The sequence below is a fragment of the Mizuhopecten yessoensis genome, unplaced genomic scaffold, assembly GCF_002113885.1.
Source record: "Mizuhopecten yessoensis strain PY_sf001 unplaced genomic scaffold, ASM211388v2 scaffold10175, whole genome shotgun sequence".
NCBI lineage: Eukaryota > Metazoa > Mollusca > Bivalvia > Pectinida > Pectinidae > Mizuhopecten > Mizuhopecten yessoensis.
In genome coordinates, this window is record NW_018408416.1 from 80141 (window position 1) to 98846 (window position 18706).

General features: G+C 34.9%; 1 protein-coding gene across 1 annotated transcript; it reads left to right on the forward strand.

Annotated features, from left to right (window-relative positions):
• Positions 1-5529: 5529 nt before the first annotated feature.
• Positions 5530-18314, forward strand: LOC110459647 (arylsulfatase B-like). The gene is made up of 10 exons (XM_021511994.1): positions 5530-5583; positions 6739-6860; positions 7480-7639; positions 8316-8428; positions 9921-10037; positions 10334-10456; positions 10953-11085; positions 12642-12795; positions 13753-14726; positions 14768-18314. The coding sequence occupies exons 1-9, from the start codon at positions 5535-5537 to the stop codon at positions 14483-14485; spliced, it is 1704 nt and encodes a 567-aa protein (XP_021367669.1). The 5' UTR covers positions 5530-5534; the 3' UTR covers positions 14486-14726; positions 14768-18314.
• Positions 18315-18706: the final 392 nt, after the last annotated feature.

The window sequence follows — 18706 nt, forward strand, 5'->3', positions numbered from 1 at the left end:
GGGTATGACCGTCTAGGTCAGTCACGGAAACATCCAGGTGCTCAGAATATTGGTTAGAGCCATCCAGTCTAAAGATGTAGATTATCCCTGAAGGACAATGTCTCATGGTGTCCACAAAGGATAAGTTAATCACTGATTTGTTACATGGTAATATTGCTTCTCAATCACTGACTGTAAGCAGGGACACAGTCAGGAAGAAGGATCCTATGGAAGGGCATGATTGTATGGCGTGCGAGAGGAACCACATCTGAAAAGGGGTTGACGCAACCCAGAATTTTGAACACTAAATATATTCATAAAGAGGATAGCTATAACTCTCAAACCTTTAGAAACGTGTTCTCGAAGAAGAACACCGTGTTGTACCGGTTGCCAGAGACAACAACGAAGAGTGGAAATATTCATTCTGAACGAAATAATGAAATGAAATCCACTTTTTATTGTCGATGGGTAGCCTTTACAAACAAAATCATTTAAACTGCAGGAGAGTAGTAAACGAGAAAAAGTACTTTTTAAAAGCATCGTTTCGGTTGTAAACTTCGAATGATATAACCAGGGAAAAAAATAATGCAGATGGATGTGATCGCCATACCGATATCTAGATAGTGATTTGGAAGTAGGCATCCTTCAGATAAACTGAAGTTGCCATACTTCCCTTCCCTACATAGATTCATGAATGGACAAAAAACAGTCCGGAGCAGAAGGAGGGATTGCATTTTAACATCATAACCTGGTGGGAAAAGGACATTGACCCCACTGACATGGGCATGCAGTAACAAGGTAAACCCCGAATTCTTCAATAAAACTGTCAAACCCCAGTTGTCTTATTGGGTAATTCTTATCTTGTCATTCAGGCGGAAATATTGTAAGAGAACCATCTAGCGGTAAATCCTCAATCAACACATACCCAAAAGTTTGATCCAACAATAGAAGGATCTTAGCTATACCAGGAAACGAACAGATGAAATAGATCTACCTCGACAACAACGACGACTGGATTGATTCCAAAGACAGAAGGGAATCAGGAACACGCCTACTCCTGAGAAGGTTTTTTTCTAACTTTTAAGCACTGCAATTGTCCTCAACGCGGCATTTAGGAGGCACGGTAGTCTAGTGGTAGGACGCCGGGCTCGTGACCGAATAGTTGAGGTTGGAGTCATGTCACGGCACTGTCTTGTATCCTTGAACAAGATACTTTACTCCGCCTGTTCCAGTCTACTCAGCTGGAAACGAGTACGTGGTTTCGCAGTGCTTGAATTGTTAAATGCTAGCTGTGAGCACCGAAATAGCAGCACCGGCTGTATGCTCCCCATGGAGTTTAGAACGATATTGGCTGGTTGTAAAGGCCCTATAACCACGGATAATAAATTGTGAAACGCTTTGAGACGACCTACGAATACATGTATGTATCCAACTAGGTTGTGATAAAGCGGTATACAAAAACCTGGAATTAGTATCATTATTATTATTTACAAGCTAACCGAAACAATATATATATAGTATTCTCCTTTTTCTGCAACAACAATTAAGTTATAGAATGGAAATATATAGACAGACATGCTCATATCATCCTTTGTTAGTTATGCTTTATTGCCATTAAGTAACCATGTAATTACATATTCAAGTACGATGTAATTAAAATGTTAGTCATTGTCAAAACGTTTGTCGACATGTCACAGTGACCATTTGGTGCCAGTTTTAGCCTTAACAGGGTAAAGGCTTTTAAAGATTTATAAAACGTCCGTATTTAGGATTGCTTAGTTTTTGCATCTGTCGTCATCACTATTGTGTGCTTATATTACATTCAGGGATAAATGCAGTAATTAAAGTAAGTACCCGTTTTAAAAAGGGGGAAATATTCATTGTTGGTGCATAACCTGTCCTGTCAGGGCCGTTCATTATAGACGCTTCAAATCAATCACCAGATATGCATTAGAATGAAGCGTTTGTGTAATTGTTACTATAAGCTATTGAGTACTACAAACAGGGCTAGCTGTAAACAGTGTCGTAAAATATCAGCAGTGACAAATAACATGAACACAAGGAAAATGAAATAAATCACTCAGTTGTGGAACAAGGACAGGTATCCATGCGGTAGTATTTAGTTACAAATGGGGATTTGTTTAGCTTAAACAGGGGATGATAAAGATGAAATAGGGGGAAATAATGCCAGAATTGGATTATTTCCTTTAGTGTCTTTAGGCTTTCTATATTTGCTTGTTAACAGAAAGAACCACACATAACTGAATATTTGTCATGTCACAAAAAAACGAAAAATAAAACAAGAGGCCCAGAGGACCTGTATCCCTCGCCTTGATCTTTATGTTTAATTATTTAACGCAGACGTGACTCTTCCCTATATGTCATGTGACGAAGATAGTGATTTGTCGTGTTCTGAGGACGTAACCATGACATTTTTCACTAAAAGTTATTAACATCTACAATCTGTATACACTCCTCAATCACATGTTGCCTCTCTGACGTACTTCCGAAAAATGACCTGTCTGAACACTTTCACATTAAACCTCATCATATCACATACTCTGGTCACACAAAATATTCTGTTCCCATGATACTGGTAATTTTCATTCATCTTGTTCTCCCTTAATCTAACTCTTAATTGTAAACATTGCGGCCACTCTCCGATTCACACAGCTGGCCAGCCCTGACACTCGTTCGCTCTCTTACAATCAATTTAATTAGAATCAATGACTATCTTATTTTTCATTAAGATAGTACTCCTTCACAGTTCTGTCCGTGGTAATCAGAAACTTAACCATCAGGCAGATCGAATAATCTTTTTACCTGGTAATTATACATGTGTACCACTGTCTACCATGACAGATAACTTCCCCGTAACCATCTGAATGTGGATCTGTCGATGTCTTGCGATGTTTCCTTTTGTTAACTTTAATTTTTTTCCGTTTTATTGTCCGGCTACCCAAACGGAATTTGAATGACAATGAACCTCCTCTTTATTTTACAATGATGTAACATTAAGACTGATGACATCCTCTCTCAAACATTTGTACATTCATGTAACATCACATGTATGCAAGAACCAAAGAACAACGCACTATTTTCAGTCGGTCTCGGTATTTCTTTGTTTTACTCTTAGAAATGATAGGAGCTTAAAGACGATGATTTTATTATCGATCGGATTAAAATTCTCAGCAGATATATTTCGTTGTACTAGAAACGATATAAATGTTATCCGTCCTGTAGATAAATGAGCATACGTGTAATATAATAGCAAAAATGATCACGAAACAATTATCATTGATACGAGAAAACAACTAAATTGCGTATTTGCATATTGTGTTTCTGTGACATGACGTACGAAATTTAAAACCCAGTCCCATCCTATAAGATATGATTTATGATAGAATTCCGGAAAAGGGCCTTTACGCAAGAGGATTGACAGTACTTACATCATCTCTTAAGTGGTTAACGTGATGGTGATGATGCATTCGTTTGATAGCGCGTTGGTCATTGAACATTGTGTCTATTTTTCTAGTACATGCACACTGTCTACAACTAAATCACCTACGTGAAAAATGACATATTCTATATAATGTAAAGACATGACGTCACTATATCATCAAAGAAACCTATCAATCATATGACCATATTTCCATAACCAACTCTGTTTCGACCTGTGACTCGAGGCTGATACGAGTTTGTTATTTGACATATTTTAACTTATTCACATTTACTAAATACATATATATACACATTCTAAATATTTAAATTCAACTCCAAAATGATTATCAATCAAATAAATCGAGTGTACTAAAAACGTATGTTTTCTTTAATGTGTGAAAGCGGACATGCCCTGTCTTGGACCCGTTCCTAAATGAACCCACTCCAAACAGGGGCTACAAGGTATTATATCTTCTGTATATTAAGCAGGGACGACGTCCCTTCATCGTCACCATTGAAAGATGACATTTCCTGTGTACTTACCATAAGGAATATGATGTAAAGAAGTACGTACCCTTTTAAAAAAAAATGTGCAAACCATTTTTTGAATCACTGCACGATATGCATAATGCCATTTCGTTAGCTTAGAATTCAGTAGAGTTACTTAAGATTAAAAGAATGAAAATCCTTGTCCGAAGTGTTCCGAAACATTAATTACAGAAATAAAACGAAAGGGAAAGGTGCATATAACTCCCTTTATAACATTATTTACAACATCTGGCTCTAATATCCCACTGAAAATTAAACTAGTTTTTCCTGTATGCAATGCCAGTAGGCGTTCCAGGCGACAGGTTACGCCCAACCTCGTGGATTGACAGTTGACAAGCAAGTCAACCACCCCTGCTGTGCAAATATAACCTCACAACCTCACCACAGTGGAAACACGTCGCACCAGGAACGTCACCTCATTATTACAGTGGATAAATGCAATTTTAACATCCCAAACTAGTGAAAGATGACACGGGAAACTCGAGCGCGTAAGGGAACATCATGTATTATTTCCCTGCCATGTGACCAATATAATCCAATCAGACAAGCCGTCATATAAATGAGCTGCAATGTATAACAACATAATTTGTTAATTAGTTCTACAAATCTTACGTCATCACCACAGTGGATAGATTCCATGTTTTCTGCACCTTAAAATACAAAGATACAATATGTCTCCTGGGTATATACAGGAATTTATAATTAAAAAAGTATCCATTTATAATTTAAGGCAAGAGGAGACTGTAGATGCACCTAGGGTTAGAACTACCATGTATGGTAAAAAGTCATTTCGGTATATATGAGGCTGCCCGCATATGGAACTGTCTGCCCAACGAACTAAGAAAGGCTAATAACTATAAGGATTTCCGCAGACAGCTGCAAGTGTGGGACGGCCTCAACTGTAAGTGTTCCATGTGTGTAATGTAACACATCTTGCAAACTTGTCTGCCCTGCCTGGTGGATCTCTCCTGTAAATTATGTGCTACTTCTAACTTTTTAAATATTTTTATGAATTTTAGTGCTTTCAAATCTTACCACAATCTTACCAGTATTAGATATAGTTATATTTTATAAAATATGTGTTCAATCACGGACTTGGATAACTAATTCCGTGGTTAAATACTTTTTTCTCAATTTGATAAAAGTCCAGTCTTTTAACTTTAACTACTGTACATGTATGTGATGAAATTGATATTTATATCTCTCTTAAACTACTTATACTATGATGTGCGCATTAATAATAAGCAGACCTCGCTGGTAAGGGGCTCCCCAACCCTTGGAAACTTGATGCACCACATGATGAACTATAATTATATATGCTCATGTGCTATTTGTTTTATTTCATGTATTTGTCTTAACTTGTATCATATTTATATTTATCATGTTTGTAGAAATACAAGCTCCTGAGAGCTTATGTTTATTGTTCACCCTATTCTAAGCTTATTGTATCTTGTATCACATTGCAAACCTGCTTAAAAATACGGATGGTGCTATTACCGTGATTCGTTTTCACAGTTACACATGTTGTATCACATGACGGATGTAAACTGCTGGTAAATATTGAAATGAAACTACGTTTTGCTATCAGATTTCCTGGAGTTAACCCTTTCCCTTGTACATGGTTTAAGTAGGCCTATTTAGCTGTGGAATGCAACAGAGTTTTGTTTCGTTGACATTTGAAGTAGTTTCATCTCGAGATGTTACCAACCCGTGTTACGATCTCCCGCATAGTAACCTATATAGTCACAGGAGCTCGGGTTCTGGAATATATGCGATATATTATCGCACCCCTTATATACTAATATGATGATAGGAGTACTAGTAAGAGCACGGAATTAAATTAGTTCCCCGATGGCATAATCATCAAACTGATGGAGACCTCGTATAAAGAAGAAGATCTAAGTCCGTGGTAAAAGTAATTATAACGGTGACTGGAAATCCGGAATAATAGTGGTCATAGTAGGTTAATATTCATAAATGAAGGTATCTATCGCGAACTAGAAAGACATTTTTTAAATTGTCTTCTTAAAGTCGCATACATACAGTAGTAACATGGAACATTAGCTCTTGAGAGCTTAGGCTTATTACTGTGACAAACACAAATGTTGCAATAATAATAACATTATTAGTAATAATGAGTTTACATATTATCACAGACAATTTTTATTTTGCATTTGCAGAATAAGCACAATGTTTTGTCATGTAAGTTATTGCACACATTCATAAATAACATCATAGAGAAAAAGTCAAAGTACAATGTATACTGTATATCATACGTCCCTGCTTTCTAAGTGATTGCAATTGGGGATCCTCTTCCTACATGTTGTAACAAGGCCCCTGAGACATGACACTTTGGTTATTTATATTTAACTTGTCCCGAGTTTTCCAGGGGTCATTTTAAGTGATTTCTTTGCATTAGCGTCACGAGTATTTTGTCAATATTTCCTGGGTCTCTATGTGAACGCCGAAATAATGAAACAGAGGTCATTAACTTTTCTAATTCCGCCACTAGGATCAAGTCAAACCCAGAACCTCTGGTTTACTAGTCTTAGGCTCTGCCATTGAGCTAAAGAGACGTAATCCCTGAGCCGAGTCGGTAGGAAGTGGCTTGCATTTTACCAGGGTGACAAAAACAGTTGATAACTGTATGAGGTCAATATGAATATCCCAGTTTGCTCGGTTGTTGCTACATGTACCTATAGAAATTAATGTTGACAATTCCTTTTAACCTATTTCGCAAAAATCAACACAATTAAATTTTTGTTCTAGCCATGTCAATATTGCATCGGAGGAGAGCATGCTTACTGATCTTCCTGATCACCCTAGGCCTGACCTTTGTGGAAGCCAAATCACCAAGGCCACACATAGTTATGATTGTAGCAGATGATCTGGTTAGTGGGCTTCATTTGATATAATTTGATGTAATGTAACTCCTGACTTAATTAGTGAGTAAGCTTATAATGTAACTACTGACTTAATAAGTGAGTAAGCTTGTGATATAACATCGTATTTGATTAGTGAGTAAGCTTGTGATATAACATCGTATTTGATTAGTGAGTAAGCTTTTAATTTAACATCTTATTTGATTAGTGAGTAAGCTTATAATGTAACTCCTGACTTAATTAGTGAGTAAGCTTATAATGTAACTACTGACTAAATTAGTGAGTAAGCTTGTGATATAACATCGTATTTGATTAGTGAGTAAGCTTATAATGTAACTTGTGAAATAACTTCTTATTTGATTAGTGAGTAAGCTTATAATGTCACTCCTGACTTAATTAGTGAGTAAGCTTGTGAAATAACTTCTTATTTGATTAGTGAGTAAGCTTGTAATGTAACTCCTGACTTAATAATTAGTGAGTAAGCTTGCAATATAACTAATTTTCTTAATTGATTAGTGAGAAAGCTTTTGATGGGACTTTTTATTTGGTCATTGAGTAAGCTTGTGATATAACTTCATTTTGTTAACATTTCCAATGTTAAAACTAAAATCATTAGATTTTTTTACAGGGATGGAATGACATCAGTTTTCATGGTTCCAATCAGATCCCCACCCCTCACATAGACAGCTTGGCATACAGTGGAATCATACTGAACAACTACTACGTCTCACCGATATGTACCCCTACAAGAGGGGCACTCATGTCTGGCTATCACCCAATCCATACAGGTATATAACGCATCATTTCCAATACAGTTCACACCTAATATGAACTTATGTGTAAGGTTGATTTTATCTTTCACTAACATTCAAATTATAGATACTGTAGATTATTCATGCACAGAAACAGTGTCATGTTGATTTTCAGCTTAAAATTATTATCCAATTTTTGAATTCTTCTTAAAGAATACTGAAAGATCATATTATTTTGAAACTTATATTCATTTTTGCTATCATTTCTGTGAGAGCAATTATAGGAAGAATCATTTAGTGTTCTGAACTGTGTAACATTTCCATTTTTAGCTTCTAACAAGCTACATAGCTTTGTTCAAGTGTTGTTCACTTCTAATGTTACTGTAATAGTGAAGATTATCTTCATTATCATACTATTTCTCTATATAAAAAATTCAATTTACACATTCATTAAAATAATTGAAATATGCCTGTTTTAAATCAATATGAGACTATTTTAAGATCTTTATTTCATCCTGTCTCTGTAACTGGTTGTTTTACCTTTATGCCAGGGCTTAATGAAGGTGTTATAATGGGTGCCCAACCCTATGGTCTCCCCCTTAACTTCACCATTATGCCCGAGTGGCTGGGGAAACTAGGCTACCGGACACACATGGTTGGGAAGGTGAGTACTGAGTTACCTCCCCTAATCTCCTTCTCCTTCCTCTGACAGGACTACAAGAAAGTGTCATTGTTGGTGCCCAACCCTATGGCCTTCCCCTCAACTTTACGATTATGCCTCAGTGGCTAGGGAAACTAGGCTACCGCTCACACATGGTGGGAAAGGTGAGTTCTTTATATACATGTAGCTGTATATAATTTAATTTTGGCTTTATCCCTAATAATTGATAATAGTCAATGTTGATAGTAGTTAATAGGCTTTTTCAGGTTATATCAAACTTTCATTCTCAAATTCAAGATGGCCATCCTCGATATCCAGGGGTTACGCTGACTTTCGCTCTCTAAACCCCTGGAATATGTCAACAAAATTGAAGGCACGCGGCTAGCTATTTGATTGGTGTCTGGTAAAAAATCTTGACCAATCACTAGGCTGATGCTTGCTCTTTGAAGATAACAGAGGAGCGACGCCCAACTTCAAAGCATGTCACTTTTTACCCTGACGCTGCGTCGAGATTCTTTTGATGTGCATCAAAGGATCAACCTAGTCTTCTCGTCTCGTCCATAAGGTGCTGCACATGGAGCCTTCAATTTTGCTATGACATATTCCAGGGGTGCAGAGAGCAAGAGTGAGCATAACCCCTGGATATCGAGGATGCAAGATGGCTGGCTATCCACCATCTTGGTTTTGTGACCAGTCATAAAAAACAATATGCATAACAAAGGATCATGGGGAACCTTCAGGTGAAATTTGAGAAAGATCCCTCTAGTTCTTTTAAATAGCGCTAACAAACTTAAACTCTCAAATTAAAGATCGCTGGCTGTGGGCCATCTTGGTTTTGTAATCAGTCCCAAAAAATGATATGCATAACTAGAGACCATGGAGAACCGTCATGTCGAATTTGAGAAAGATCCCTCAAGTGCTTTCTGAGAAATAGCGCTAACAAGATTAGGTTAAGGACAGGCAGAATGACAGCAGGACGGACGACGGAACAAGGACGCAGGGTGATTTGAATAGCACTCCATCTGATGATGGTGGGCTAATAAAATATACACTATGTTACAATGCACATGCTTTATAAACAAAACAAAAGAGATCTTACATTGGGTGCATTTTCTCTCACAGCTATGGTTTTCCTCACTCCGACTCATTTTCTCTCACAGCTATGGTTTTCCTCACTCCGACTCATTTGACCAATACATGTTCTAGGAGCTGGTAAATATTTTTTGTGATCTACTACATGTAGCGGGGAACACCCTTGACAGGATTTCATTGTTCAATCAAATTATGACATTGTGTTAAAATGCTCCAGACTGGTATCAACCTCCCATTGTGGTTTCATGTTTCATGGCGATGGTTTCCTAGAGTGGACACAAGAATCGGTCTCGTGTCTTTATACAATTTAAAAATTAACCAACTCTTTTCCATCACAATTTCAGTGGCTGTATATTTCATTCCATTTCACTGCCAGTAGCTATAATAAATTTCGCTTTACTTTTGATATTTATTATAAACAAAAGTGTAAATTTTAAGGCAATTCTTCAACCTTTCTACTTAAATACACTTATTGTATTTGATGCATGATTTTGAATTGTTTAAATTGCTTTACCTGTAAAATTCCATTGACCTAATAACCTATATATTTTCATTTGATTTCAGTGGCATCTTGGTTTTTTCAAGAGTGAATACACACCGACACGTCGTGGATTCGAGTCTTACTTAGGGTATTACCAAGGGTGTGGTGATTATTATGACCACACCTATGAGGCTAATGAGGTAAGACATCCTAGATAGGATACCAATTCCTATAAAAATAGAAGACATTGTGAGACAATACTGATTTTTTATGTGAAAATTCCTTACTTCATCTGTTGACAGTGACTAGCATACACTATTTCAAGGGAGATAACCATTTCAGCTTCTTTTACAATCCGGACACTTTATTTGTACCAACCATGGTTCTTTTTTCTACTTTGTTCACCCTCAACATGAAGATATTGATACCAATGTATATGGTACTTTGGCCATAGACATTGCTTGTCTTTAGTATTATACTTCTGTGTTTGTTCCAGGCTTTCTTTGGCTATGACTTTAGATGTAATGCAAGCCTCGACTACTCAGCATTAGGTCAGTACTCCACCACCCTGTTTACTAACCGTGCAGTGGACATCATCAACCAGCATAATGCTGAGGAGGTATGATAAATCATCAGCAATAGATATTAGTCTATGTCTGTCTATTACTACAGCTATGTGTCACCTTGTACAGCGACTTCGGGACTTCAAGATATTGTAAGCTCCCACTCATTCAAACTTGTCGCTAAATAATTATTTCATTGATATTTAACCAACTTATCAATTTAAATCAATGTTTTTTGTGATATTCAAGCACTAATGACATATCAATTATGCAGATTTAGATGTTATTGATAAATGAAATTACTATATATATATTATAGATTCTGCCTTCGACTTATGCTAGCCAAGGGGATTATTGTTTTCAAATATTTGCTATATCCTATTGTATTTCTGTTTTTGTTTTTATTTAATGTAATTGTTTGGTGTTTTTTCTGTGTCTCAATAAAGGAGCCGATTGCTCTGAAAATTTGACAACATCATACTGTCTACACTGTTAGAATTACTTCCTTGCCTTGTACGTGTACATTGTATAGTATACATTTGTTTTGTGCAGCCTCTATTCCTATATTTGCCGTACCAAGCTGTCCACAGTGGTAATTTGCCGAGTGGCAATCCTCTACAAGCTCCGTCATCCTACATCAACAGACACCCCCACATACATAACAAACAGCGTAAAGACTTTGCTGGTTAGTCGGGTTTCTACTGTACTTATTATAAACCTGTCAAAATTTAAAAGGCCATATAATGGCTTTGGGAGTGTCCATATAATGGCTTTGTGGCTTTGTTTGTTCTTCTTCACTTTGTCTTCCTCCTTCTTCACTCTGTCTTCCTCCTTCTTCACTCTGTCTTCCTCCTTCTTCACTCTGTCTTTCTCAACATGCTTACAGTAGGTGTAGCTTGTTTAAACATTATTCGATTTAATGCAACTTGATGTGCCTGATGTACAGTGTCCAAAGGTTGAGTTAGAAGTTTAGCAAAATATTAGTTTGAGTAATAAGCATATTATGCTTTGTTTGACTGAAGGTTTCGACCGAACATCTTAATAAAAAAAAAATGGTCTTGTTTTTGATAAAAGTTTTCCATAGTTCTGTTAAAACATTGATTTTCTTTTATGGTGTATAACATATGGACCAAGGGAGACAATCTCTTACAAATGAAAGATTTCAAAGGTACAAAAGGACATATGCTTATTCCATGATTTCACCCAATCCAAGAAATAATTAAATCTTCTGAAGGTTTATAATAGAAATTGATTTTTTTTTATCTGCGATATCAATATTTTCAAATTTTAATTTGTTACATATAATGAATTAAAAGGTTCAAAAGATGTGACTTTTTTTGTAAAGTCCATATTAATGTTACATGGCATTTCACTGGTGTATATTATGCTGAGGTCCTTTTTTCCTATTTTTAAAGCCTAATCTTTGTTGCTTATATGCATGCACCATTTCAAACGAAGATTACATCTATAGGGATCAATCCACGGGCTTCATTGTTGGTGTCGTCATCCACACTAATGGTTTCCCTGCAATAATTCTACATTGCCTCAACAATAATAATGTAATGGTAAAATAAGGCCTGGACTTCGTTTGTATTCCTTCGTAGAGAAATATTTACATATTCAATCTCCATCTAAACTTTAATTGTTTTGATAGGGATAGCTCCTATAGAATCAAAATAATGTAAGAATTGTGTTTGGTTGGAATATTATATTGACAGTCTGAAAAGTGGAGAAACCAACTAAAACAGATACATTTAGGTGAATTTGATCCATGCATGTACACCTTAGATTTGGAATGAGTGATATATCAAGTTTCTTCATGAGAAATTACTTTGATAAAGCATATTGTACATGGTTCAACAAATCGTATTGTCAGGTAACAAAGGAATTGAATTAAGTGGCACAGTCTGTATTAATCCACAGTTACAGAGTCATTAAATTGGTATAATTATACATGTATAGGTAACACTTTTAATGTTTGAAAGTAGAAAAGAAGTAATTTTTTGGAATTATTAAACCTTTTCGGGAATAACATTACTTTAATAGCCAGTTAATTGAAGAAAAAAAATCCTTAAAAATAACTGGAGTTATTTCCCTTGTGATGTGTGTTTAAGTTTTTAATCTACTTTATCTGAATAAGTGTCTTGTTAACTTGATAGATTTTAGCTACAGCTTATTTTGAATATATCCTGTTATTTATAGATTATATCTGAATCTTTGTTACTCTCCGCTTTGTTTCAGGCATGGTGGCAGCACTAGATGATGGTGTTGGCGCTGTAGTGGATGCATTGAAAAAGAAAGGTCTGTATGAAAACTCCATCTTGATGTTCACAACAGATAATGGTGGACCTGCCAATGGCTTTGATGGCAACGCAGCAAGTAACTTCCCTCTACGGTAAAGATACACATTTTTAGCTCAACTTGCACAAAGTGTCTGTGAACTTATGCCATGACACAGCATCCATCATTCATTCACCTGAGGTTAATATTTTTTTCTGTATAACTTCCTTGTAAGAATGCTTAAGGTCAGTAAGATCACAACGATTTTTGGGGTGATTTAAAATGCTGTCAAAATTTTCTTTTCATAAATGACCTTGACACATACACATTCATGATCAGAAATAAAAAATGAGCTCGATAAATATAGCTTCCTGGTTGGTTGAGAATAGCATTTCAGTATATTCAGTATATTGAAAACATATGTAATATACAGACCCATAGGTCTCTTGTTCGATGTTTTTCTTGTATTGTGCAATGTTTTTCATTAATCAATTATTAAAGATAAAACTTTAGAAAATGAACTTTGCATTATTCTGTGTAATTCGTCTTCGTTAAAAAATGCTTTCATTGTAAGCAAGTAATATATCGTATCCTTTAAGAGCAACTGAAAACAAATTAAATTATATAAATCATTTTTTGCATTTTTTTCCCAATGATGTTGGTACCAGTAATTATGTAGAAGACACAAAACAGACATATCTTCAATAAGATTACTTTCTTTTAAGCAATAAATTTTACAGCTTAAATCCACAAAATTCTATTTTTTTCTTTAATATAGGATAGAGATAGCGAGTATATGTATTAAAATCAGCTACCTTGCAAAGTGTATGTCAGTGTGTGTAAGTCTCAAAAGCAAATTTTATTTTTTAAAAGCCATTGAGCATCAGATAAGTAAAATACATAATGAAACCCCATGCAGACAATCTGTCATTAAAAACTGACACAAACTTCACCAATGGTATTTTATTTATGCAGTAATTTCTGTAAATACCAATCTGTTTGTTGTATTATATCACATACATATAATATAGTTATGATATCGCCTTAATGAAGCTGTTTTCTATTGTTGTAGAGGAGTAAAGGCCACCCTTTGGGAGGGAGGTGTTAGGGGTGTAGGATTTGTCCACAGCCCGATACTTCAGAAGTCAGGATATGTATCTGAACAGCTGTTACATGTTTGTGATTGGCTGCCGACGTTTTATTCGGCTGCTGGAGGCAACCCAAGTGATCTTGGTGGAACTGACGGATTTGACATGTGGAACATGCTATCCTCAAATGGTAAACCAGTCAGGAAAGAGTTATTACACAATATTTCTCCAGGGAGAAGAAGTGGGGCCATTCGTGTAGGTGAGTACAAGCTGTTGGTTGGAGGGGTGAACATGAATTGGGACGGCTGGTATCCACCGTACCAGGTGACGGAGGACAGCTCCAGACTCTACTACGACAACCCTGCTGCAAAAAATGCCCTTTTTAAGGAGTTGACAGAAACTTCTGACAGAAGACTCACAGCAGTGAGGAAACAAATGAACGTGACCTTTGGCTCAGCTGTTAAGGTCAACTGTGGTCCGAAGCCAGCTAATGCTAGCACGAACTGTGACCCCCGCCAAAGTGCCTGTCTTTACCATATTCCATCTGATCCATGCGAGTATAACAATATCGCTGCTACAAACCAAGGTGTTGTCAGTACACTAACTGACAGGCTCGATCACTATCTCTCCACCATGGTCCCCCCTGCAAACAAACCAGAGGACCCCAAAGGCAACCCAATATTAAATAATGGTGCTTGGGTCTCCTGGTTGGATTAAATTATATTTATTATCTAAAATGCAATGAAGTAGGTGTTTTGGATACTGTCACAAAAAAAACTTTATTTATTTGATTTTATGAAATGATAGGAGTACACTCCTTGTACAAAACAAAACCACTGGATTATTGATATAAAACAATAGCTCAGCTGATTACATTTATCCTGGAAATTTGCAATTCAAATCTTTTGCTGATCCTTTTTGCTCTGTTCAACAGTGCAAATAATTAATTGCTTGCCGAGATGTTTTTGCTATGAAGGTTACAGAGTTTAACTCATGCTATAGGTCTATGGGAAATTATCTGCATACTAAAAAATCAATCCCCACCCTCCCCCAACCCCAATAAAAATTGAATTAATCATTAAAGAGAATAAGTTGACAAAAGCGTCGCTTGAAACCACCAATGTCAATACATTATCAAATTAAACACAAGTCCTCATTTATTTTCAGCAGTATTTTACTATTTGATAGTTATGTAAAATATTATGGTAATTATCCAGTATTAAGGAAGTTCTGAACCCTACATAGATACATAATGTACCACCCAGGTATGTACATAAAATTCCAATAGCCTGACGCCAGCGCTAGTTGGTTTTATGTTATGACGCAAGAAATTAATTAATATTTACTAAAAATTATTAATATTTACTATAAAAAAGAGGTTCATCTGGTAGAGGTTTTTCTTTTGAAAATCTGCCTGAAAGCGAATACTCTGAAAATTAATTACTTGTATGGGTTGATTTGGCAAACCCGGACACCCCTTTAGCTGTGTAGATCCATCCTATATCCACACAGAAAAACTGCATTGCTATTTTAAACTTGCAACCAATCAAGAGTTGATATGTACCAATGTTACATGAGTTAAAATGCTTAATATAAAGTATTGCTCATATAATATTATCACTAGTACATCATTGGGCTATTATATGTTGGGACCAAAAAATGCATAATAATGAAGCTTAATAATTGAATTCATATCCTTTTTCTTTGTACTGATAGTGTGCAGCTTCCTTCCCAGAAATAACACAATTTGTAACTATATTAAAAGTGGTTAACAGTGATTAGTGATGACCTGATAGCTTGTTTTGTTCACTGTGCTTCAGAACATTATCTATGGTGGAGAGGTTTTATGTGCCTTATAAAGGTAAACAAGTGAATGAACACTTGCTGTAAGTTATTCCCACAATCATAATGACACATTCCATAGAATTATATTTGATGACATACCTTACAATATGCTGTCAATGTAACGTTGATAAGATATCTATTTTATGATGTAACGGAAAATGTAGCAAATACTGCAAGTACAGAAAGACGTAACTGGCTCTCTCGATATTTTCAAAAGTTACAAATATATTTACTTGTTTGTATTTTAATACTTAATCACAAAAATAACATAAATTAAAGCAAATTGATAAAGTATAAGATGACTATGAGGTTTTATATAGAATGTGGGTACTGTAGCTTGTATATCTGTGGGGTAAAACATACTTGGTTATGGGTGTTAGTATAAAATACAAAGTATATAGGGAGTAATGTGTAAAACAATGTTTCTCTGGTGTCTTATTTTAATGATTGTGTACATCTTTTATTTTGATAGATAATATTATGAATCTTAAACTCATCTCTGCAGTCTTGAATTACTGTCTATTCAAATCGTTTTGACATGTGTAAAAGAATGAAACCGCAACTAAGATAACTTAAAATGAAAATATTTTATAAATTATATACCATAGTCATTGTCTTATAAGCATGTATCATATTTGACTGCTTTAAATGTGTGATACTAAAAGTGCAATATGCAAAGGAAACATATCTCAGATAATATGTTACCAATGTGCTACTTTTTTATTAGCTTGTATTCTTTTCATTCATAGTGTACTATTACATGTTTTTGCAAGAAAGGTATCTGGGACTCTTCAGAAACTTTCTGTTTTATATTGTCTCTCTTAGAATTTATTAATTGTATACATTTTTGAAGACTTTTTTTTTTTTCTGTGTGCCATTTAGACTTTGAATCTCCAATAGATAACTGACAGAAGAATCTAGCGTTGAGATGCAATGTCGGTATAATACATTAAAATCAATATATAAATTTAGACATTAATGCTGTATAAATATATAGACTATACATCAATGATATATTTTCTTATCAATCTGCCTATTGAAAATCTGTTAAAATTAAAAAAAACTTTTCCCCGGAAGAGTGGGCTACCTCTGTTTTAATTTTGATCGTTTTACAAACAGCTCAATAGTTCCATTGAATAAAAAATATATCATCTGCACACAAAAACAACCTGAACAAAATTTTGATTAAAGAAACAAATGTGAAAAGACAAAGAAAACGAGACCAGTATACAGCACGCACGGCAAAACTATCATGAATCCTCGCAAAAATACTTAAGCTTACGTGATACTATGCTTTTTTTAACTGATGATCACAATTAATATATTGCGCACCGGTAACAAGTAAGTTCTTGCTTTTTATAACATTTTTAACTTCGACATTATAAAAAGTTCATCATTCCTTTTAAATGTTCACACAATAGGTGTAGGTTTCTTCCGTTAATGAACTATAGATTCCAAGGGGGATTTCTTGGCATTAAGATGTAGCCATTCTAGTCAGCATCTGAGGAAATAGTCTTAAAGACTCGTAGGATTTTCTGTAAGTTATTCCCACAATCATAATGACACATTCCATAGAATTATATTTGGTATACCTTACAATATGCTGTGAATGTTACGTTGATAAGATATCTGTTTTATGATGTAACGGAAAATGTAGCAAATACTGCAAGTACAGAAAGACGTTACTGCACTAACTGGCTCTCTTGATATTTTCAGAAGTTACAAATATATTTACTAATGGTTTGTATTTTAATACTTACCCAATAATATTAAAGCAAGTGGATAAAGCATAAGATGACTATGAGGTTTTATAAAGAATGTGGGTACTGTAGCTTGTATATATGTGGGGTAAAACATACTTGGTTATGGGTGTTAGTATAAAATACAAAGTAAAAGGGAGTAATGTGTAAAACAATGTTTCTCTGGTGTCTTTTATTTTAAGGATTTTGTACATCTTTTATTTTGATAGATAATATTATGAAAATTTAACTTCTATCTGCAGTCTTGAATTACTGTCTATTCAAATCGTTTTGACATGTGTAAAAGAATGAAACCACAACTAAGATATCTTAAAATGAAAATGAAAATATTTTATATAAAGATAAATTATAAACCATAGTCATTGTCTTATAAGTATGTACATTGTATACTCATCATTTACAACCTTGACACATGGTTGTAGCAGTGGGCCATGTCAGTGTCATAAAACGACATGAAACTAGACAAACCTCAAATATTGATTGTTTTTCCCTTTGTTTATTATCATATTTGACTGCTTTAAATGTGTGTTACTAAAAGTGCAATATGCAAAGGAAACATATCTCAGATCATTTGTTACCAATGTGCTACTTTTTTATTTACTTATATTCATAATGTACTACTTACATGTTTTTGCAAGAAAGGTACGTATCTGGACTCTTCAGAAACTTTCTGTTTAATGTTGTCTCTCTTAGAATTTATTAATTGTATACATTGTTGAAGATTAATTTTTTCTGTGTGCAATTTAGACTTTGAATCTCCAATAGATAACTGACAGAAGAGTCTAGCGTAGAGATGCAATGTCGGTATAATACATTAAAATCAATATATAAATTTAGACATTCAAGCTATATAAATATATAGACTATACATCAATTATATGTTTTCTTATCAATCTGCCGATTGAAAATCTGTTAAAATAAAAAAAACTTTTTTTCCAGAAGAGTGGGCTACCTCTGTTTTAATTTTGATCGTTTGAACAGAAAATATATCATCTGCACACAAAAACTACCTGAACAAAATTTTGATTAAAGAAAAAATGTGAAAAAACAAAGAAAACGAGACGAGTATACAGCACGCACGGCAAAACTATCATGAATCCTCGCTAAAAAATACTTCAGCTTACGTGATACTATGCTTTTTTTAACTGATGATCACAATTAATATATTGCGCCCCGGTAACAAGTAAGTTCTTGCTTTTTATAACATTTTTAACTTCGACATTATAAAAAGTTCAACATTCCTTTTAAATGTTCACACAATGGGTGTATGTTTCTTCCGTTAATGAACTATAGATTCCAAGAGGTGATTTCTTGGCATTAAGATGTAGCCATT